Genomic DNA, 17,480 nt, shown 5'->3' on the forward strand with positions numbered 1-17,480 from the left:
TTGATGGGTTTGCGTCCGGGCTGGGCAGCGGCGGGGGGAGGGTGCTTTGCCGGTAAAGTAGGTATTTCTACGCAGAATCCCCCTTGTATTGCTACTGGAATGCGAAGAAGCCTTCAAGAAATTGAAAGACAATCTCACTTCTTCTCCGATTTTAGCCTATCCAGAGGTCGGACTTCCTTTTATTTTAGATACAGACGCCTCTTTTTCAGGAATAGGTGGAGTCTTGTCACAGATTCAGGAAGGTCAAGAGAGAGTGATTAGCTATTACAGCAGAGTCCTTAGTAAAACTGAGAGAAACTATTGTGTTATTCGTAGGGAACTTTTAGCTGTTGTAAAAACCGTAGTCCGCTTCCATCACTACTTGTACGGAAGGAAATTCTTGATTAGAACAGACCATGCTTCTTTGAGGTGGTTACTTTCGTTTAAATCCCCCGAAGGTCAGGTAGCTAGGTGGATAGAGAGGCTCGGACAGTACGATTTCGAAATTCGTCATCAAGCAGGCTTACAACATGGAAACGCTGACGCTCTTTCTCGAAGACTCTGCGAAGAAACAACAGATTGTAAGCAATGTACTCGCCTTGGAAAACACAGAGATCCTTCTCCTACACTACGGAAGATTTCTCTTGGAGAAAACCTCGAGGATTGGAAAAGATCTCAACAAGCAGATTCTACTCTGTCTCAAATTAAATCTTGGAAAGAAGCGGAAACTCGCCCGGAATGGCAAGAAATATCCTCAGCTGAGTCTGACGTCAAAATTTACTGGGCTCAATGGGACTCTATCCTTTTAATAGACGGAATATTATACCGCAAATGGGAATCCGCAGACTTGCAAGAGATCAAGTGGCAGCTTTTGGTTCCAAGAAATCGAGTTCCAGATATTTTTGCTCTTCACCATGATTCTCCTGCAGGCGGACACTTTGCCTCGAATAAAACTTTAGGCAAGATACACGATCGTTATTTTTGGCCCACTTTGTCGTGCTGACGTAGAAGACTGGTGTCGAAGATGTCAAGTCTGCACGGCGTAGAAAGGACCTCGAGAAGGACAAAGCTCTCTCCAAGTTTACAACGTGGGAGCTCCTTTCGAGAGGGTAGCAATGGATATCCTCGGTCCTCTACCTACAACCCACAGTGGAAATAAATACGCTCAAGTCATCGCTGATTATTACACCAAGTGTCCCGAAGTAGTTCCACTCGCCAGTCAGGAAGCCTCTACCGTAGCTGAGGCGTTCGTTGAAGAGTTTATCTGTAGACACGGAGTACCTCTAGAAGTACATACTGACCAGGGCCGAGATTTTGAATCAAATTTAGTAAAGGAGGTTACTCAGATTTTAGGGGTTGAAAAAACCCGGACGACTCCCCTCCATCCTCAATTTGACGGCATGATAGAGCGTTTGAATCGGACTTTACTTCAGTATTTGTCGTCTTTCGTGGAACAGAATCAGAGAGATTGGGACATCTGGATCCCCTTTTTCCTCTTATCTTATAGATCTGTAATTCACGAGACAACGAAACAGACGCCAGCTTCCATGTTCACAGGAAGAAACCTTCGACTCCCGTTAGATTTAGAGAAAGGCCCTGTTCCCGTGCAAACGCAACCCCAGACAGATTATGCCTCTGATTTACAACGACGCCTAAAAGGAATTCATAATTTTGCAAGGGAAAGAATTTCTATGGCTTCGGATAAATTAAAAGCTCGCTACGACATACGAGGTAGAGATTTTGAATTCAATCCCGGAGATTCTGTCTGGCTTTTTCAACCTAGAAGACGGAAAGGACGATGTCCGAAACTCCAACGAAACTGGGAAGGCCCTTACCAGGTGTTTAACCAGTTGAACGATGTTCTTTATAGAATCCGAAAAGGCCCTCATAGTAAGGCAAAGGAGTAGTTGATATATGAGAGTTCTGGCGCACAATGGCGGCGTTTCGAGGGGGGGTTCCATATATGTAATACTCCTATATTGCTAGCGCTCACCGAAACGCGAAGAGAACATTACGGTGCAGACAATATCGCTCTCTCACTCACGGCTCGTCACTTTTGGTTGCAATGCGCGAGCGCGAATGAAAGTGGAAGTGCGCAACAGTTGTATCGGGTCATATATGTAATACTGCGCGTGCGCAGAATGGCCAGAAGTAACTCGCTCCGTCTCACTTCATCGCCGTCCTCGCCACTTATAGGGAAGCATAGGGCGCTAATAATATAGAAGTATTATATATATGGGGGGTTCCCCCCATTCCTAAGGGCCGACCGGGGCGGCTGCAGCGGATCGCGGGGGGGGGGGGGGGGCGGAGGGTTCTCAAGGGGTCCGCGGGGGGGGGGGGGGGGCAAATCCGGTCGGGTCTTGTTCGACGGCGGGAAGCTCTAAGTTAGATAACGCTAGACCACTTGAGAAAAATTCCTGGAAATGCAGCCTCTCAGCTCATGCCGATGATGAATGCAGTGGGTGATAATGTAAATAAATCTGTACATACTAAATTTTATCATAAATACCGGATGCAGCTGTTGAAATAAATCTGTCACACATAAAAGATTCTTCGAAAATTATTAAAAAATGCCAGATGTCGGTTACGGGACGATGGAGAGCGGGGGCGGTGCATAAAAATTTTCCCCATGATATGCAGATCGAGTCTTGTTTGATGGGAGAATCGTGGTGGGGATGGATGGTATATAAAATACCGATTCATTTCGATAGTCACTCTGTTCTCATCGTCTTCTCGTCGTGAACTGTTCGCACTTGTGAAAAAAGAAACTCTCATCGAAAACGCTATGGATTTGGGAAAAAATCAACCACGCCAGCCGCCTGGAGAATCTGCCGACCAAGAAGATGTCGGAACTCGAAATTGGAGAGGTGTATAACGTCACCGGACTACGACTGGTCAAAACGAAATTCGGGGTACGTGTTGTGGCCGAGGTTGAGGGGGAATACAACGTTTTCCTACCACCAAGAATCGCGAAAGTTCTGCAAGAAGTTTCGAATCAGCTGACCGAAATGAGTGATATGGCTGGGGCAAATCGTCTACAGTTGAAATACTTCGGGGAAGAGTTCAACAAGTTTGAATTTTCGTGCAGTTAGGTGCCACAGATAATTTACATCGTATCCCCTCCACTTCCATCAAATTCGAGAGGATAACAGCTGGTATGCGGGGGAACGAATAGTCAGTCTTCTACAGATATTTGAGAAAAATCGAGCTCGGCATCCCTCTGCAACATGGAGATGATCCTGGACGTGCAATGTTTCATCGGTCAAGGCAACCAGCTTGTACCCAAAGAAGTCGCAGCCATGTACATAAACGGTCCGGGTTTGGAGCACATCCTCATTAAACCACCCGGTGATTTGACCAGCCTACCAATCGAATATAGAGCTACTAACGCCTGGTTAACGCGCAATCATCACGGGATACCATGGAATGCCGGCAACAAATTTCACGGTGAAGTACCGAAGATTCTGAGAAAAATGGTGAGAAATGCGTGTTAGGTATACGTCAAAGGAGCAGAGAAGAAAGCATGGTTGACGGAGATCCTCGGTGGTACAACGCCGGTTATTAATATGGAAGATTTGCACATCGAACCCCCTACACTGGAAAAATTGAAATATATGGAAGCGGCACCCTGGCACGACCTAAACCACGGATACTTCCCATCGGACAATATTTGGAAACACGCGGGAGAAGGATCAATTTGGTATGACGACAACCCTGAATACATCCCGGAATACAACTGTGCCTTTGAGAACGTGCAGCGGCTGAGAAGTTGGTATTTGAAGGAGTGTACCGGCTCTCCCTAAAAATCACTCCGCCTGTACAAGGAATTGGCTGGTTTGAGAGCAATGAGGTCTGAAGATATCGGTTTTTTGCCGAAAGAATTCGTCTACACGTTCGCATCAAATTCCATCAATGATGCGTGGGATAAACTGCCTGAGAATATGAAAATGGACACCAGCATCACCAGTTGCCGCAGATGTACCATCCATTATACACCCGGACCCGATGGCGATATAGTGGATGCTCCAAACCCTCTAGTTAAATACTGTTTGGAATGCAATCGCCTGCCTAAAAAATGTAGGCAATATGTTTGAAAATACCAATAGAATCTACAACAATTACATCCTCGCTGATACATATAATTAAAATGTTATATGTAATAAGATTATTATAGAATTTATTACAATCATACATATATCTTCATAACATTCATCCGTTCTTGTGAAATAAATGTAAATATTATGAATTTTATTTGTAGAAAAATATATGATGAATAATTGTGTAATTTTGTGTATTACATGGTTTTACTCCTCGAAATAATCCATAAAATCATCATCATTATCATGATCGCTATCATCATCATCATCAGCATCATTTTCTATATCTATCATTATGGTGACAGTCTCATTTTCCCATTTTTGTATAATAATTTGTGTAGGCGGATGATTATAATAATTTATGTAATATTGGCTGTTTGGCCGCGCTCGAGCCTCCCGCGCATCTTCAACGAGTTCCCGAAGCTCCTCCAGCGAGAACTCTGACATCGCTTCAGAAAATCCGATGGTTCTTTCGTCCCCAACATCTACAACAGCCACAACCTTCTCCTCATCTTCAGTCCATTCATCAGTCGACCAACTATTTTCCGAGTCTCTGACGTATCCAAGGTTTCGGAGAAAGTGGAGCGGCACGACTTATAATATACTTGGTAAATCTGTAACCCAAGAGAAGTTTTCACTTATTAAAATGATGGACATAGAAAAAGGGTGGAAGAGGCTAGAATTTTATTTGAATGTAGTGCTACACACCAATCCTCTGAAAAATATCCCTAATCGTCAACCCTGTCCAAGCGCCCCAACTGTTCACGGGCTCGATCAACATCGTTGCGAATTATGACGAGGTGCACGTAGAGGGCCTCATAGTTTTCACCCACCCCCTTCTCCATCTCTACTTCCACCACCCACTCTTCCTCCACCTCCTCCTCCACCACCCACTCTTCCTCCACCTCCTCTTCCTCAACCCCTTCCCCCTCTTCGTCCGCTACCGCAACTTCCCACACCCCGGCATTCCCCATGACCTCTTCATCCTCCGATTCAAGCTGCTGCTCTTGTACCAAACTGTCAAAATAATCAATCCCACCGATGACAATAGTATCCGCGTCACTATCTACATCATCCTCTTTATTATGAAAACGTTGCTCATTGATAATAATTGTTTCTGCATCGCTATCATCAGTCTCCTCATCATCAAAATTGTGCTCCCCTCGCAACCGTTTGAATGGTGACGGTGGTGAAGGGGGTGGGGAGTCCGAGAATCCTCTTTTTAAACCAGTCATCTTTTGAATATGATTCTAAAAATTTTTTTCCCCAAATTAGTATTGAAACAGCAATGACGAATACAGAAATTTGTGAAATTAAAAAAATTAACACTCACGGTATCGTAAGAGAACTGGTGTGGCTCTATAAATTGTAGAAAAAATCTTCCAAAGTGGAAATTGGAAAACTGATAAAAAATTATTTGTATATCGATCAACGGTATATTATACCAGGAGAAGGAAAATTAATTATGCAAACATATGAACTTGCCGGAGAAGACATCATTATTCGTTATTTTGATAAAGTACTTACAAAGTCAGCTGTTTGAAGTCTTCGAATGATCACTTTTTTCACCGCTCGCTTCACCAAACACTTTTCGTACACGGAAGATTTTCGACTGGAAGAAAATTTCGAAACCCTTATTCGAATTCGTATCAGGTGGTGGGGACATGACGCTTTGTTCGACCGTCTGTAAACCAACCAATCGCTGATGAGCTAACACATCACGAGATGCGTGCCAAAAATGCAGCGCGGGAATATGTAACTGCATTTTACTCGAAAGACTCTTCTCGGAAGGTTTTCTCCGTCGAACATCGTAAAACTTCGTAACATGGATCGGCACTGCCCGCCTTTCCTCAAGCGATTTTTTCCCTGCTTGACAGGTTGCACATGTGACTTTTCTCGAAACAACCCTTTACGTCAGGTCCCATAAACAGAAATCATCCGGTCAAGAGTCCAGGGTTCAGAATTCATCTCTATTGCCGCTCGAAGCTACTTTTCGAAAATTATTTACATATCTGGAAAAAATAGAATTTATTGCAATTACACCCTAGCGCATACATAGAATTAAAATGTTATGTGTAATAAGATTATTATAGAACTTACTTTCATCCGTTTTTGTGAAATAAATGTAAATATTATGAATTTCATTTGTGGAAAAATATATGATGAATAATATCGTCACCAAGGTCAAAGTCATGGCCGCCAAAGCATACGCGGGACTCGTCGAGCAGATGGGGGAGGCGTACGATTTGCTGCGCGCGCAAACTCCCGGAGAAACCCCAAATTCATACCAAGATTCCACTTTGCATGGATCAAAGATCTTTCACGATTGGTTGGCAGACAATTGTTTCATCATAATGGTCAACTGTTTTTATCCGATAGATGCCTATGTTACTTTGGTGTAAAACATACCTACGACTACCATCGGCAGGATTGTATTATGCAGAATAAAGTGCGCATGGAATTTCCAAGATCTGAAGATTTAAATTTAAAGTTCAAAAATTTCAACGCTCAAGAACAAGAAACGTCTGGGCATGATGAAGGACGAGAACACAGAAGAACGAAAAGCTGTACACATTCACAACGATGGGCGAGGATGAGAAAAAACACGTCAATGGTACGTAAGTGAGCAAACGGGCAAAAGGTGTAAAAAATTCAACGCTCAACACCATCACGTTTGACGATTATAAGCGCTGCCTGTTGGCTTACAACAGATTGACTCGATCGCAATGTCTAATTCGTAGCAAAAAACATCAAGTGAGCACTATCGTACAGAAGAAATTGGCTCTGAGTTGGCAAGATGACAAACGACAATTGATACCTGGGCAGACTTACACCGTACCCTGGGGGTTTGCCGCTGCCCCGTAAAAACTAATTATAGGATTAGCTGTATGTATAAAACTGTCGCGAATATTTACATTTGACACCTTGAACGATCCTTTGTCAAATCATTTATTCAAAAATGAAAAAAAGTTTTCCAGAAACGAAAAAAAGTTTTCAGAAAACGAAAAAAAGTATTCAGAAAATGAAAAAAAGTTTTCCGGTGTTACGTCCGACGTCCCGCCTCACGTCTCTCCCACCTTCCTTGACGCTCGTCTTTACCTGCCATTCCCACACTCCATATCTCGTCATCCTATTTCCATCTTGCCTTACACCACTCGCTATCGCCTTTACCTTGCTATTTCGATTCGCCTCTACCCTATGTTCCGTGGGAGGGTGGACGTGAGAAGAGCGGTAAGAGTTTACGACTATTAAGGATAATAATCGATTATGCACCCACGTAACAGCACTGAATAAAACTTAAAAACTAAGGAAGACCTACCTTTCGGTACGCCGGTATATGTAGGATCGTGTTGCTATAGTCCTATACAGGTCTGTGAGATTAATTTAAATAGGTTGAGGCTAATTTGTAATAGTGATAATTTGATCCTGAAATTGAGAAAGGTTGTTGTTCGAAATAAACGGGTTATTTGATTTAACTGGTAAAATATAGAATATATTCTTCAAACGATTTAGAAAATGATAAGGGTTCAAGTTATAAAAAGGTTACATATAATTTGTTGTCATAACATAAAATGATAAACTAAGGCCGCAAGATCTATAATGAGTGCGCATTAAGTATAACTGGTCGTTTTAGTAATTCGTATCTCTCTTCTTAGATTTATGCATTCTCAAGTTAAATTACAACATACATATTACGTTCCGCCTACTCTCGGAAACACACACACTTGTTTGTTTATTAATAAAGTCCTAATTGTGTATGGTATCGTCAGGAGAGTAACTCTGCGGTGTGTCCAGGAGGATCCACGAACGATAACCGTACAGGACAAAGATATATAGGATCTTCGATGTCTAAATTTAATAATCAAGGTATCGTCAGGAGAGTAACTCTGCAGTGTGTCCAGGAGGATCCACGAACGATAACCTTGTTTAGACAGATCCTGTGCGTGTGGTTCCGTCGATCGGATTGAACGTATATACTTATTCTTATACTTTTGATTTAAGCGAAAAACACAGGTGACAATATATAGTTCCTAATTAATTAACCAAGGTGATAGGAGCCAAGCTGAAAGCCAGAGAATACCTCTCGAAATACCTAAACGATATTAACTTCTAGCTAGGCACCAATTCTATTGTTTGATTTAATTATTGAATTTATATAATGTAGGTATTGGTGAACAATTAGTGGTGGTTTAAAGGAGTGGCTAGTGAAGCTTGCCACCAAGACATGAGTTATTGAAAAAGACGATTTTTTTGGTTTGGCTAGAGATGCTGGCCAATAAACAGAATGTTAATTACCAATAGGCAATATTTGAATAGGAATATAAATTTATCAAATTGGTGATTATCTAGATTCGGTTGATGTTGGAGTGAAACATTCGAATTGACTTAGCTTTTGAAGAGTGGTGCGTCGAGATTGAGTTCCGTCAGATCGTGTCGGTCAGGGTCTTAGTAATCTGGACCTGAGCCTCACCTCGAGTCGTACGAATAGATGGATTACGTATGGATGTTGGAGCTCGAGATCAGCCACCAAAGCAGACTTGGGGGTTGATGATCGTAGATTCGGATTACCGTCACTCGGGCAGTACGTTAAATTTGGATGAATTAAGTTGCGAAGGAATCTATTGATTAACACCGTTTACTAGTTATGTAGTGTTGAAGTCTAATTAAACAAGAAGTTGAATGGTTATATCTTATTATCGTTAATCACTTAAAATTACCTGACTCGGTAGAATCAGGGCAGAACTTGATTTGATTTTTGTTAAAGGAAATGAATGTCATGAAAATGTCTATTCGCGAAGATAAGAGAGTCAGTACTGAACAGGAAAGAATTTGAAATAAGATGACAGTAAGTCTTTGCAATTCACAATACAAATTGAAAGCTTGAGTTTAACGAATTAGCACGGTACTTTAGGCCGGTCACAATGAAGATTTTCCGAACACTACTATCGACCAGAAGGGCTAATACGGGTTCACGTCCACGCACCTCGCGACTTGACAGACGAAAGACATGGCGTTTTGGGCCTGACGGTCCAAGAGCCCTCGGTGCAACAAAGTTACAGCGGTAATTAGCCAATGAGATGCTAGGGCGACCTCCCGGTGCCAGAATCGGCATGGTCAGCGTCACTCCGGGCCTGACTCGAGTGCTCCGACGGTGTTCCGACGATTCTCAATCTCGTCGGTTACATACTATAGTTACGAGTAAAAGATATTGAGATGCAATTCTCACATATTCATCCATACATCTTAATGAACAACCTATTTTAATTTGGTACATATTGTACGCATGGTTTAGCCTAATTGTTGATGATCATTTTGACTTGAAAAGAAGAGATACTTTTGGGTTGAGACTCGTTGGGGTTTATCTCACCACTTCACGCTTTGCGTTCTTGGTAATGTTAAATATGGCACCAAGTTAAACCTAATACGCAGGCCTGTACGTGACTTTCTCTAGGAGGGGTGGAACTCGTCGGTTGAAGCAATATGATATTTTGCGTTATAATTATCGAAACAAAACTCTCAAGCACTGTGGCTGTTGAGTAAAATGAAGCAATTCTTTGGTTATGTTTTAATTTTGAAAAAGGTCCGCCGAGGCTGTACGTCGGGACGTAACACCTGGATCCTCGCTCATTTTCTCACGCAAAGGCCTCACTCGTATCCCAACGCTCTTACCTCCAACATTTAGCTTCAACTCCCGTTCCCCAAAAACATCACCTCAACTACTCCCCATCGACTTCACCCAATTTCCAAATCAGAATAAAAGTTATAATCATTCTCTAATTATTGTTCTTTCCCTTCCGTTCCCTGAACGAAGACGGCGACGACTACGAACCAACAAAAATAGCACCCGAACCAACACCTCGGGTGGGTACATGGACTACCGTCCCCCTGTACCGTATCACCGGAAACGAAGAAAAGTTTTCAGAAAACAAAATCCCCATTTGATTAACACGTAAAAAAAGTTTTCCTACTATGAAAAAAGGTTTTCCAGTAATGAAAAAAAAAATTTCCGAAAATAAACATGTGTATTAACCGGATGGAAAAAAATTCCTTGCATCATTATTATTACTGTTATTACGGATATGATCTATTTGTATACATGGGAAAGAATTGACGAAATATTTTGCACCTCGGGAAGTCCTTCTTCAGACCCAGACGCCACCCCTCCAAGGTCGTATTGAATGGATCGAAGTTTCAAATATACGATTTCACATTTTATATATTGAACAATTAATACATATACAAACAATAGGAGCGGGAACATCCAAACCAGCATCCATGACGTCCTATGCTCAAGCGATTGATAAGAGCGTTCAGACTCAAGCACGTTTTCCGAGCAGCATAGCCAACGTGATAACCAAAAATCATAGTTATAATATATATATATATATATATATATATTTAAATCTCGCTCTATATATATATGCCTGGATATAGTCATATAAGCATTTAAATCTCGCTCCGATCGTGTTTACAAACTGAGAAACAAAGTTTACAGATAATTTGAAACTCGATGAAATTCTATACCGTTTCAAATATAACAAATTTTTCTTCATGCGATTATATACAATTGCATATAATCTTATAATTATAAATTCGTATTATATAACAGTATTTTCAGTAAAAAGTCATTTAAAAGCATGACATTTTTCGTAATCTCCATATTTTATTTCCATCATTTTTTTCATATGATAACATTTTTTTCGGCCCGGTAAGATCAAGATATTTACACGTCTTTCGCCCCTTCGTTCCTGGCCGTTTGGCTCACAGCCGCGGCTGTTGCAGCGTGATCTTCACTCGTTGAGGGTAACGGCTCTGGCTGTATTGATACATTGCGACTTTCTCTTATCGAGGTTTTTTTCACTTTTCCTGACACTTTTGTAAATATTTTATAACACTCCGAATGATACCCGCAACTACCCGCAATATCCGTGGGTAATTTTATATCCCAAAAATTCCACAATTTTTCTTTTCGAATTTTCAGTTTTTCGTTGCACAGGTTTAATTTAATATGATCAAAACGCTTGACAACATTACACAGTTGCGAGCCTTTTTTGCATAAAAAACACTCGGTGAGGATTTTTGGAGTTTCCTCCGCAATAATTTGATCGTCCGACACGTTCATCGTAGCACGAAAGACTGATGAGAAATTCAAGTTCAAACAGCCGTTTGAAAAGAACGCCGCATTGGCTTATGTATTAGTGGCGTAAACTGCCACTATAAATTCGATGATATTTTCTTATAATTACCTTTGTAGCCATTATTTTATCATACAAACGGACATATTGCGTATTATCAATAAACATCTGTACAATGAAATAGGTGCCGAACAGTAAGTTGTAATTATATTGTTTAAACATGAGATCCGCAATTTACAAATTTTTTTACATCCATGATAGCCATTTTATTTGTTCGGCAATGGTTAATTCGCAACATTTGGCATTTTATTAACTTAATTTTAAAATTTCAAGGAGTGAGCTATGATATCACACATATGACACCGGAAATACAGACATGCGCAGATGCGACTTGGCTCCTAGCGAACCAAAATGTTCGGCGACCATATTTTTTTGCATTGTTGTGCATAATTTGGGATATTAACGAAATGCCGAACAGTAAGTTATAATATTTTTGGAATAAATATTGTTAACAAAAGCCTGGGGCGCTAGTGCCTTCCATAGCCACCCTACATGTTCGGCATTGGCTTCCGTCCAAATTTTTTTTTGTTTAATAGTAATTTGCAACGCATGCCGAACGGTAACTTATGATTCAAAAAGTCTGGGTTTTCGAAACACTTTGACCGCGCCAGCGCAGCGTCTTGTAGCCACGGAATTTGTTCGGCGATGCGATTTTCATAATGTGGGACACCGAATTATGGAATTTAAGATAATTGTGAGCGGTAAGTTATAATACGTTCAAAAGTGTTACGGGCTTCCGGTCTAATAGCTTTGCAACGGGAATCGGATGAACTTCTCCAAAAAGGTCAGTTTCAACTGAGAAAATGGCGTGCAAGCGATCGAAGAATCCTCGAAAATATATCAAAAGAACGCGAAGCAGACAGTTTGCTAACAATCGATAAAGAGGGTCCATTAAAAACCCTTCTGCTCCTTTGGGATTCGAACTCCGACTCGATGCAATACAGCGTGAAAATTGACGAGTCTTCAAAGATCACCAAACGAGTCATACTTTCGAAGATCGCGCAGATATTTGACCCGTTGGGCCTATTAGGTCCTGCAATAATTAATGCAAAATGCATTATGCAAAAAATGTGGCAGCTGAAGACTGGGTGGGATGAGCTCTTGCCTCCAGAAATTCAAAATACATGGACTGAGTTCTACAGATCTCTGCCAAAAATTAACAACGTTCGAATAGCAAGGAATGTAAATCCGAAAAATGCAAAAGAAACCTTCGACCTTGTGGGCTTCGGCGATGCTTCTGAAATAGCGTTTGGAGCATGCCTCTATGCAGTTTCTGGAGACTTGAAGGGCAATAAACAATCACATCTTATCGGATCAAAAGGCAGAGTCGCACCACTCAAAACCATCTCATTACCGAGATTAGAGTTAAATGCCGCGTTGTTGCTCGTGAAACTCTGTGATACGGCACGACAGGCATACGGCAACAAAATCCGTAAAGTTTTCCTTTGGAGTGACTCCACAATCGTTCTCAGCTGGATTTCGACATTGCTGAACATAAGAACAATGTACGCGGCTAATAGAGTCATGAAGATTCAAGAATTATCTCAAGATGCAACTTGGCTACACGTACCTTCCAAAGAGAACTCTGCGGATTTGTTATCTAGAGGAATCACAGTTGATCAATGGAAGCAAATTGACCTCTGGTGGCGTGGCCCCGAGTGGCTCCGGTCTGAAAAATGGCCTAAAAGAATAGAAGTTGAAGTAGATATGACGGAAACGAGGTCGTCAGCCGTTCTCATAAGCACAAAAACTGAGACGTTCGAAGTGCTGCGGAAGTTCTCCTCGTTCGGCAAACTGCAGCGAGTGATAGCTTTCATCCTCAGATTCAAAGCCAATACGTTGGGTGGAAAGAAAAATGGTCCACTTTCGGTTGACGAACTCGAAAACGCGGAAAAAGCAATAATGAAACTGATTCAACGAGAGGCATTCGCAACAGAACTACAATCCATCGAACAAGGAGCACAAGTCATCAAGACTAGCAAAGTTGCTTCTCTTAATCCATACATCGATGGTGGAGGACTTCTTCGGGTTGGCGGACGATTGTCGAAGGCTGACATTCCAGAAACTCAGAAGCATCCGATGATATTACCATCTCGACACCCCATCACGAAGCTAATTCTCAAGAAAGAGCATATCCGGCTGCATCACTGTGGTCCAGAGAACTTGCTGTGTTCTATAAGATAAAAATATTGGTCACTGAGTGGCAGAAGAGAGGCACGAAAGATTAAAAACGGCTGCCTGCCGTGCTTCCAAAGCAAACCCAAGACTCCAGAAGTCATGATGGGCGATCTACCGAAGGAGGGTGTTCATGGATCTTTGAGGCCACTTACTACGACAGGGGTAGACTACGCAGGCCCACTGCAAGTACGTGAACGTCGTCGACGCGGGCGAGTACACGCATCAAAGGCATGGATTGCTGTATTCACCTGCTTTGCCACAAAGGCAATTCATTTGGAGCTTGTTGCGGAGCTAACATCCGAATCATTCTTGGCAGTGCTACGGCGATTTGTCGCTAGACGCGGTATTTGTTCGCAAATAGTATCCGACAATAGTACCAATTTTGTTGGAGCAGATGGAGAATTGAAGGAAGTTTTCGAATTTCTTGAAAAAGAAGGAAACACGATATCGGAGTATCTCTTCCAACAGAAAATCACCTGGAAATTTATCCCGCCACGGGCACCGCAAATCGGCGGACTGTGGGAGGCAGCTGTCAAAGCTACAAAACGACAGCTCAATACAGTTACGAAGGGCTTGGTCCCAACGTTCGAGGAATATTTAACTCTTTTGGTAAAAATCGAATCGATCCTTAACTCCCGACCTTTGACTCCACTATCCAGTAATCCTAATGATTTGACTGCATTAACACCTGCCCATTTCCTTATTGGAGACACACTCATATCACCTACAGAACATAATTATCTTGAAACATCCGACAACAGACTGTGACGAGGCAATCGGCAGTCGGGCCGAACACCTGTTCACCCGTTAACCGATTCCTGAAATCGACCCGCTGCCACCACCTCGTCACTAGGCCCCGAACCCCTCGGGCCGCGCGCAACCCCCACGAGCCGCGCGCAACCCCGCGAGCCGCGCGCAACCCCTAAGGGCCCTAAGTGCCCGCCAGGCACACGCGCTGCTCGCATCAAGGGTTCCGCGAGCCAACCCTTATGGAGGGCCGTTTGGCCATTGTAAAACCAGTCTCTGCTACACCAGGCTTAGACTCATCCAGGTAACAGGCGCGACTGTTATCTCGTAGTTGGAAGTGTGAATAGATTATGCTAGCCGCATATATCTATATCACACCATAGAATCACCTGCCCGGCCTTCCGCCGAAATATACACCGTTCCGTCATATGTATTGTGACGTGGTATTTTATACCCCGTCACATGGGTTGAATATCGCTCTCCTTATTTTCAGAATGTCGTAAAAAGTAACGAAAACACGTCTGGGGCCAATACTCCAAAAAGAACAACTAATTAATTTCTAAGTGAGACTTAATTATTAAGCTAATTCCTGTCTTTTTTTTATCTTTGTATCGCACTACGAGAGCTATCTTCAGCGACACCGCTTCGAGGGAACCGAATATCGCGAAGCCAAGGTCACGTACCGGGTCAACAGCCAACTATCGTCAACTGCAACAGATCGGATACCGCAAAGTCAACTTCAGATGGATGCCTACCTAGGTCGCGTACAGGGTCGTGCGTGAAGCACAACGAAGACCTCCAATCATTTAGACTTATCGGCCAGGAGCCGAACCATCGCTACAACGCCACTGCCGCATGCATGCATCGTAGACGGCGTACAGGGCTGTGCGTCAAAAACACAATCAAGCCTCCCGTCGCGGTACTTATCAGCCTGGAGCTGAACCAGCATAATATCTACTGTCTCGCCTACTATACCGCAGAATCGTAGCTGTCTACAAACCTACGATTATCGAAGGACTGCATCGTGAGGACAAGCCCGAGAAACCGTGGTGGACCACGCCGGACTGATGGTCTTAAGGATGGGAACCCTGCGTGTAAATCATCACCATCAGGAAGGCTCGGTGCAACAGTGCCGTAGGGCCCGCACCGAGTTGCAGTACCGGAGAGATAGTCAGCGCGGGAAGTACTAGCACTGCATAAGTTGACGACGCACCAATCTCGAATTCTGCAAAGTATCGATACCGCAACAATGTGAGTAGGATCATTCTTCTCGTCGTCGTTCCTAGATCTCTCGCACACATCGATACCGCAACACCGTGAGGGGTAGATCTTCCCCTCTCGCGAGGACCGCAAGCAGCTGACCATAGCCCTCCCACATATCGCTCGACGGATCGATAATTCTCTACAGGACAACGTGGGAGGAGGAGACACCCAGGAATGGACTATCGCCCATCTACACCTGTTGACCCGTACCACGTGACCCTCTGGCCCAATTATCGACCACCGAACACCGGAAGAGGATCACGTGATGAAATCTCGCCGAAAATCGACCGGGATCGTCAGGATCGCCGCTCGTCTCTTCACATTCTACGTCCAGCTATCGCTAGTTACAGACGTGCTTTCGCTACACTCAGTGTTATTTTACTATCGCTATTTTCTGCTCACGTATTCTAACGATTCAGTGCTTTCTACCTTCCGCTTTTCGACTACCTGCTTCTCCGCCTATCTCTGTTCTATCTTCTATTTTCGTAAGTGAGGTTTTTCTTCTATCTATTTTGTGAAGCCACGAATTTACTTGCTTTATATCTTTTTCTCTCTTTTCTTACCTATTATCGATTTTCTCTCTTTTATCTCGCAGTTTGTTCTGCGTGAGCCGCGTGGGCTCGTATCGTATTCTCTTCTTATCTCTTATCTTATTCTCTCCCTTATTATCGAATATTGCAAGTAATTTCGCGACTGGTTAGTTTACTATTATTTGTAGTGACTATTATCTATTTCCTTGATTTATCTCGTTTGAATGATTTTCTTGATATCGCTGACTAGCAGCGCCTTACTTATGCTTTCGTAAAATATCTCTGAATACCGTATTTTATTCGAATCTCTGATTTATCGTTCTCAGTAGTGATTGTTAAATCAATTAGCTTATAAAGTCTCTAATTTTGTCTCTTATTTCGCTTCTCGCTATCTGATATCTATTTTCTCTCTGTATCTCTGTTATAATTTCTCAAATACTGTTTCTTTGATTTCTTAATATGTTACCGATTTGAATATTACCGAATATATTTCTGATTTAATTACTATCGAATATCTTGGAGGAATTATATCGTAAGCGTACCGCGTGCGCGATCTTATATCGCTGCGCGGTATAGCCGTTGTTCTCTTTTGACATTGGAGTATTGTGCCGTACCGAATAACACCTTTTTCATCGCTTTCTTTGCTAATACCGCTGTTACGTAGTTTGTCCGTAGATCTCTAGTTTGTAATATATCGCATTATAATATTTTGTTCTCTATAATACCTGTTCTTGACATGTCAAGATACCCATTTCTTGCTTATCGTAATTATAATATTTCGTCGTATCGCATATATCGCAAGCTAGAACCTACGTATTTCTCTAATTTCTCTTGTAATTTCTATCGTAATTTCTTCTGTAATTTCTATCATACCTGTTTTATACTATTTCGCTATACTTGATTATTTCTGACTTCACTTCAAATATCGAATTATCTAACTGACTTGTAATCCTTGCCTTTCTATTAATTGTCATATCTTTTGTTACCGATTAATTGTAATATCTTTTGCTTCTTGATTAACTATAATATCTTTTGCTTTTCGACTCACTATAATATCTCTTGCCTTCTTTTGCCAATTGTATTCTCGTATCTTCTATCTATTATCGTGCCTCATTATTGTTACACATGGCTGCGATTATTCTGTACTTCTATGTAATCATATCTTTCTCGCCATACTATGCTACTTGACTTGAATTGTGACAATTAGTTTAAGAATTTTAGATTGTGCATTGCATGCTAGCCTAATTCTTATCTGCTTTGTAAACTTGCGGATTGTTATACCGAGTAATAGTATCGCGATCACCCGCTTCATACCGCTAAATTACTTGAATAATTGTATCGCTACCGTGCTATCCCTGAATTCGCTTTCTCTCTGGCTGTATCTGAATTTCTCTACTTGCTTTTTTTTAATACAATTGATACTATTACCATTTTCTTTAATATTGTGTTTTATCGACTTGGCTACGACCCATCCCCTCTACCATTATCTT

General features: G+C 42.1%; 1 protein-coding gene across 1 annotated transcript; it reads left to right on the forward strand.

Annotated features, from left to right (window-relative positions):
* Positions 1-10,095: 10,095 nt before the first annotated feature.
* On the forward strand, positions 10,096-14,376 carry LOC124412770. Its single transcript, XM_046892888.1, has 7 exons — positions 10,096-10,167; positions 10,224-10,424; positions 11,397-11,406; positions 11,546-11,689; positions 11,997-13,440; positions 13,528-14,059; positions 14,212-14,376. The coding sequence occupies exons 1-7, from the start codon at positions 10,096-10,098 to the stop codon at positions 14,374-14,376; spliced, it is 2,568 nt and encodes an 855-aa protein (XP_046748844.1).
* The last annotated feature ends 3,104 nt before the right edge of the window (positions 14,377-17,480 follow it).

The sequence above is a fragment of the Diprion similis genome, chromosome 11 (assembly GCF_021155765.1).
Source record: "Diprion similis isolate iyDipSimi1 chromosome 11, iyDipSimi1.1, whole genome shotgun sequence".
Taxonomy (NCBI): Eukaryota; Metazoa; Arthropoda; class Insecta; order Hymenoptera; family Diprionidae; genus Diprion; species Diprion similis.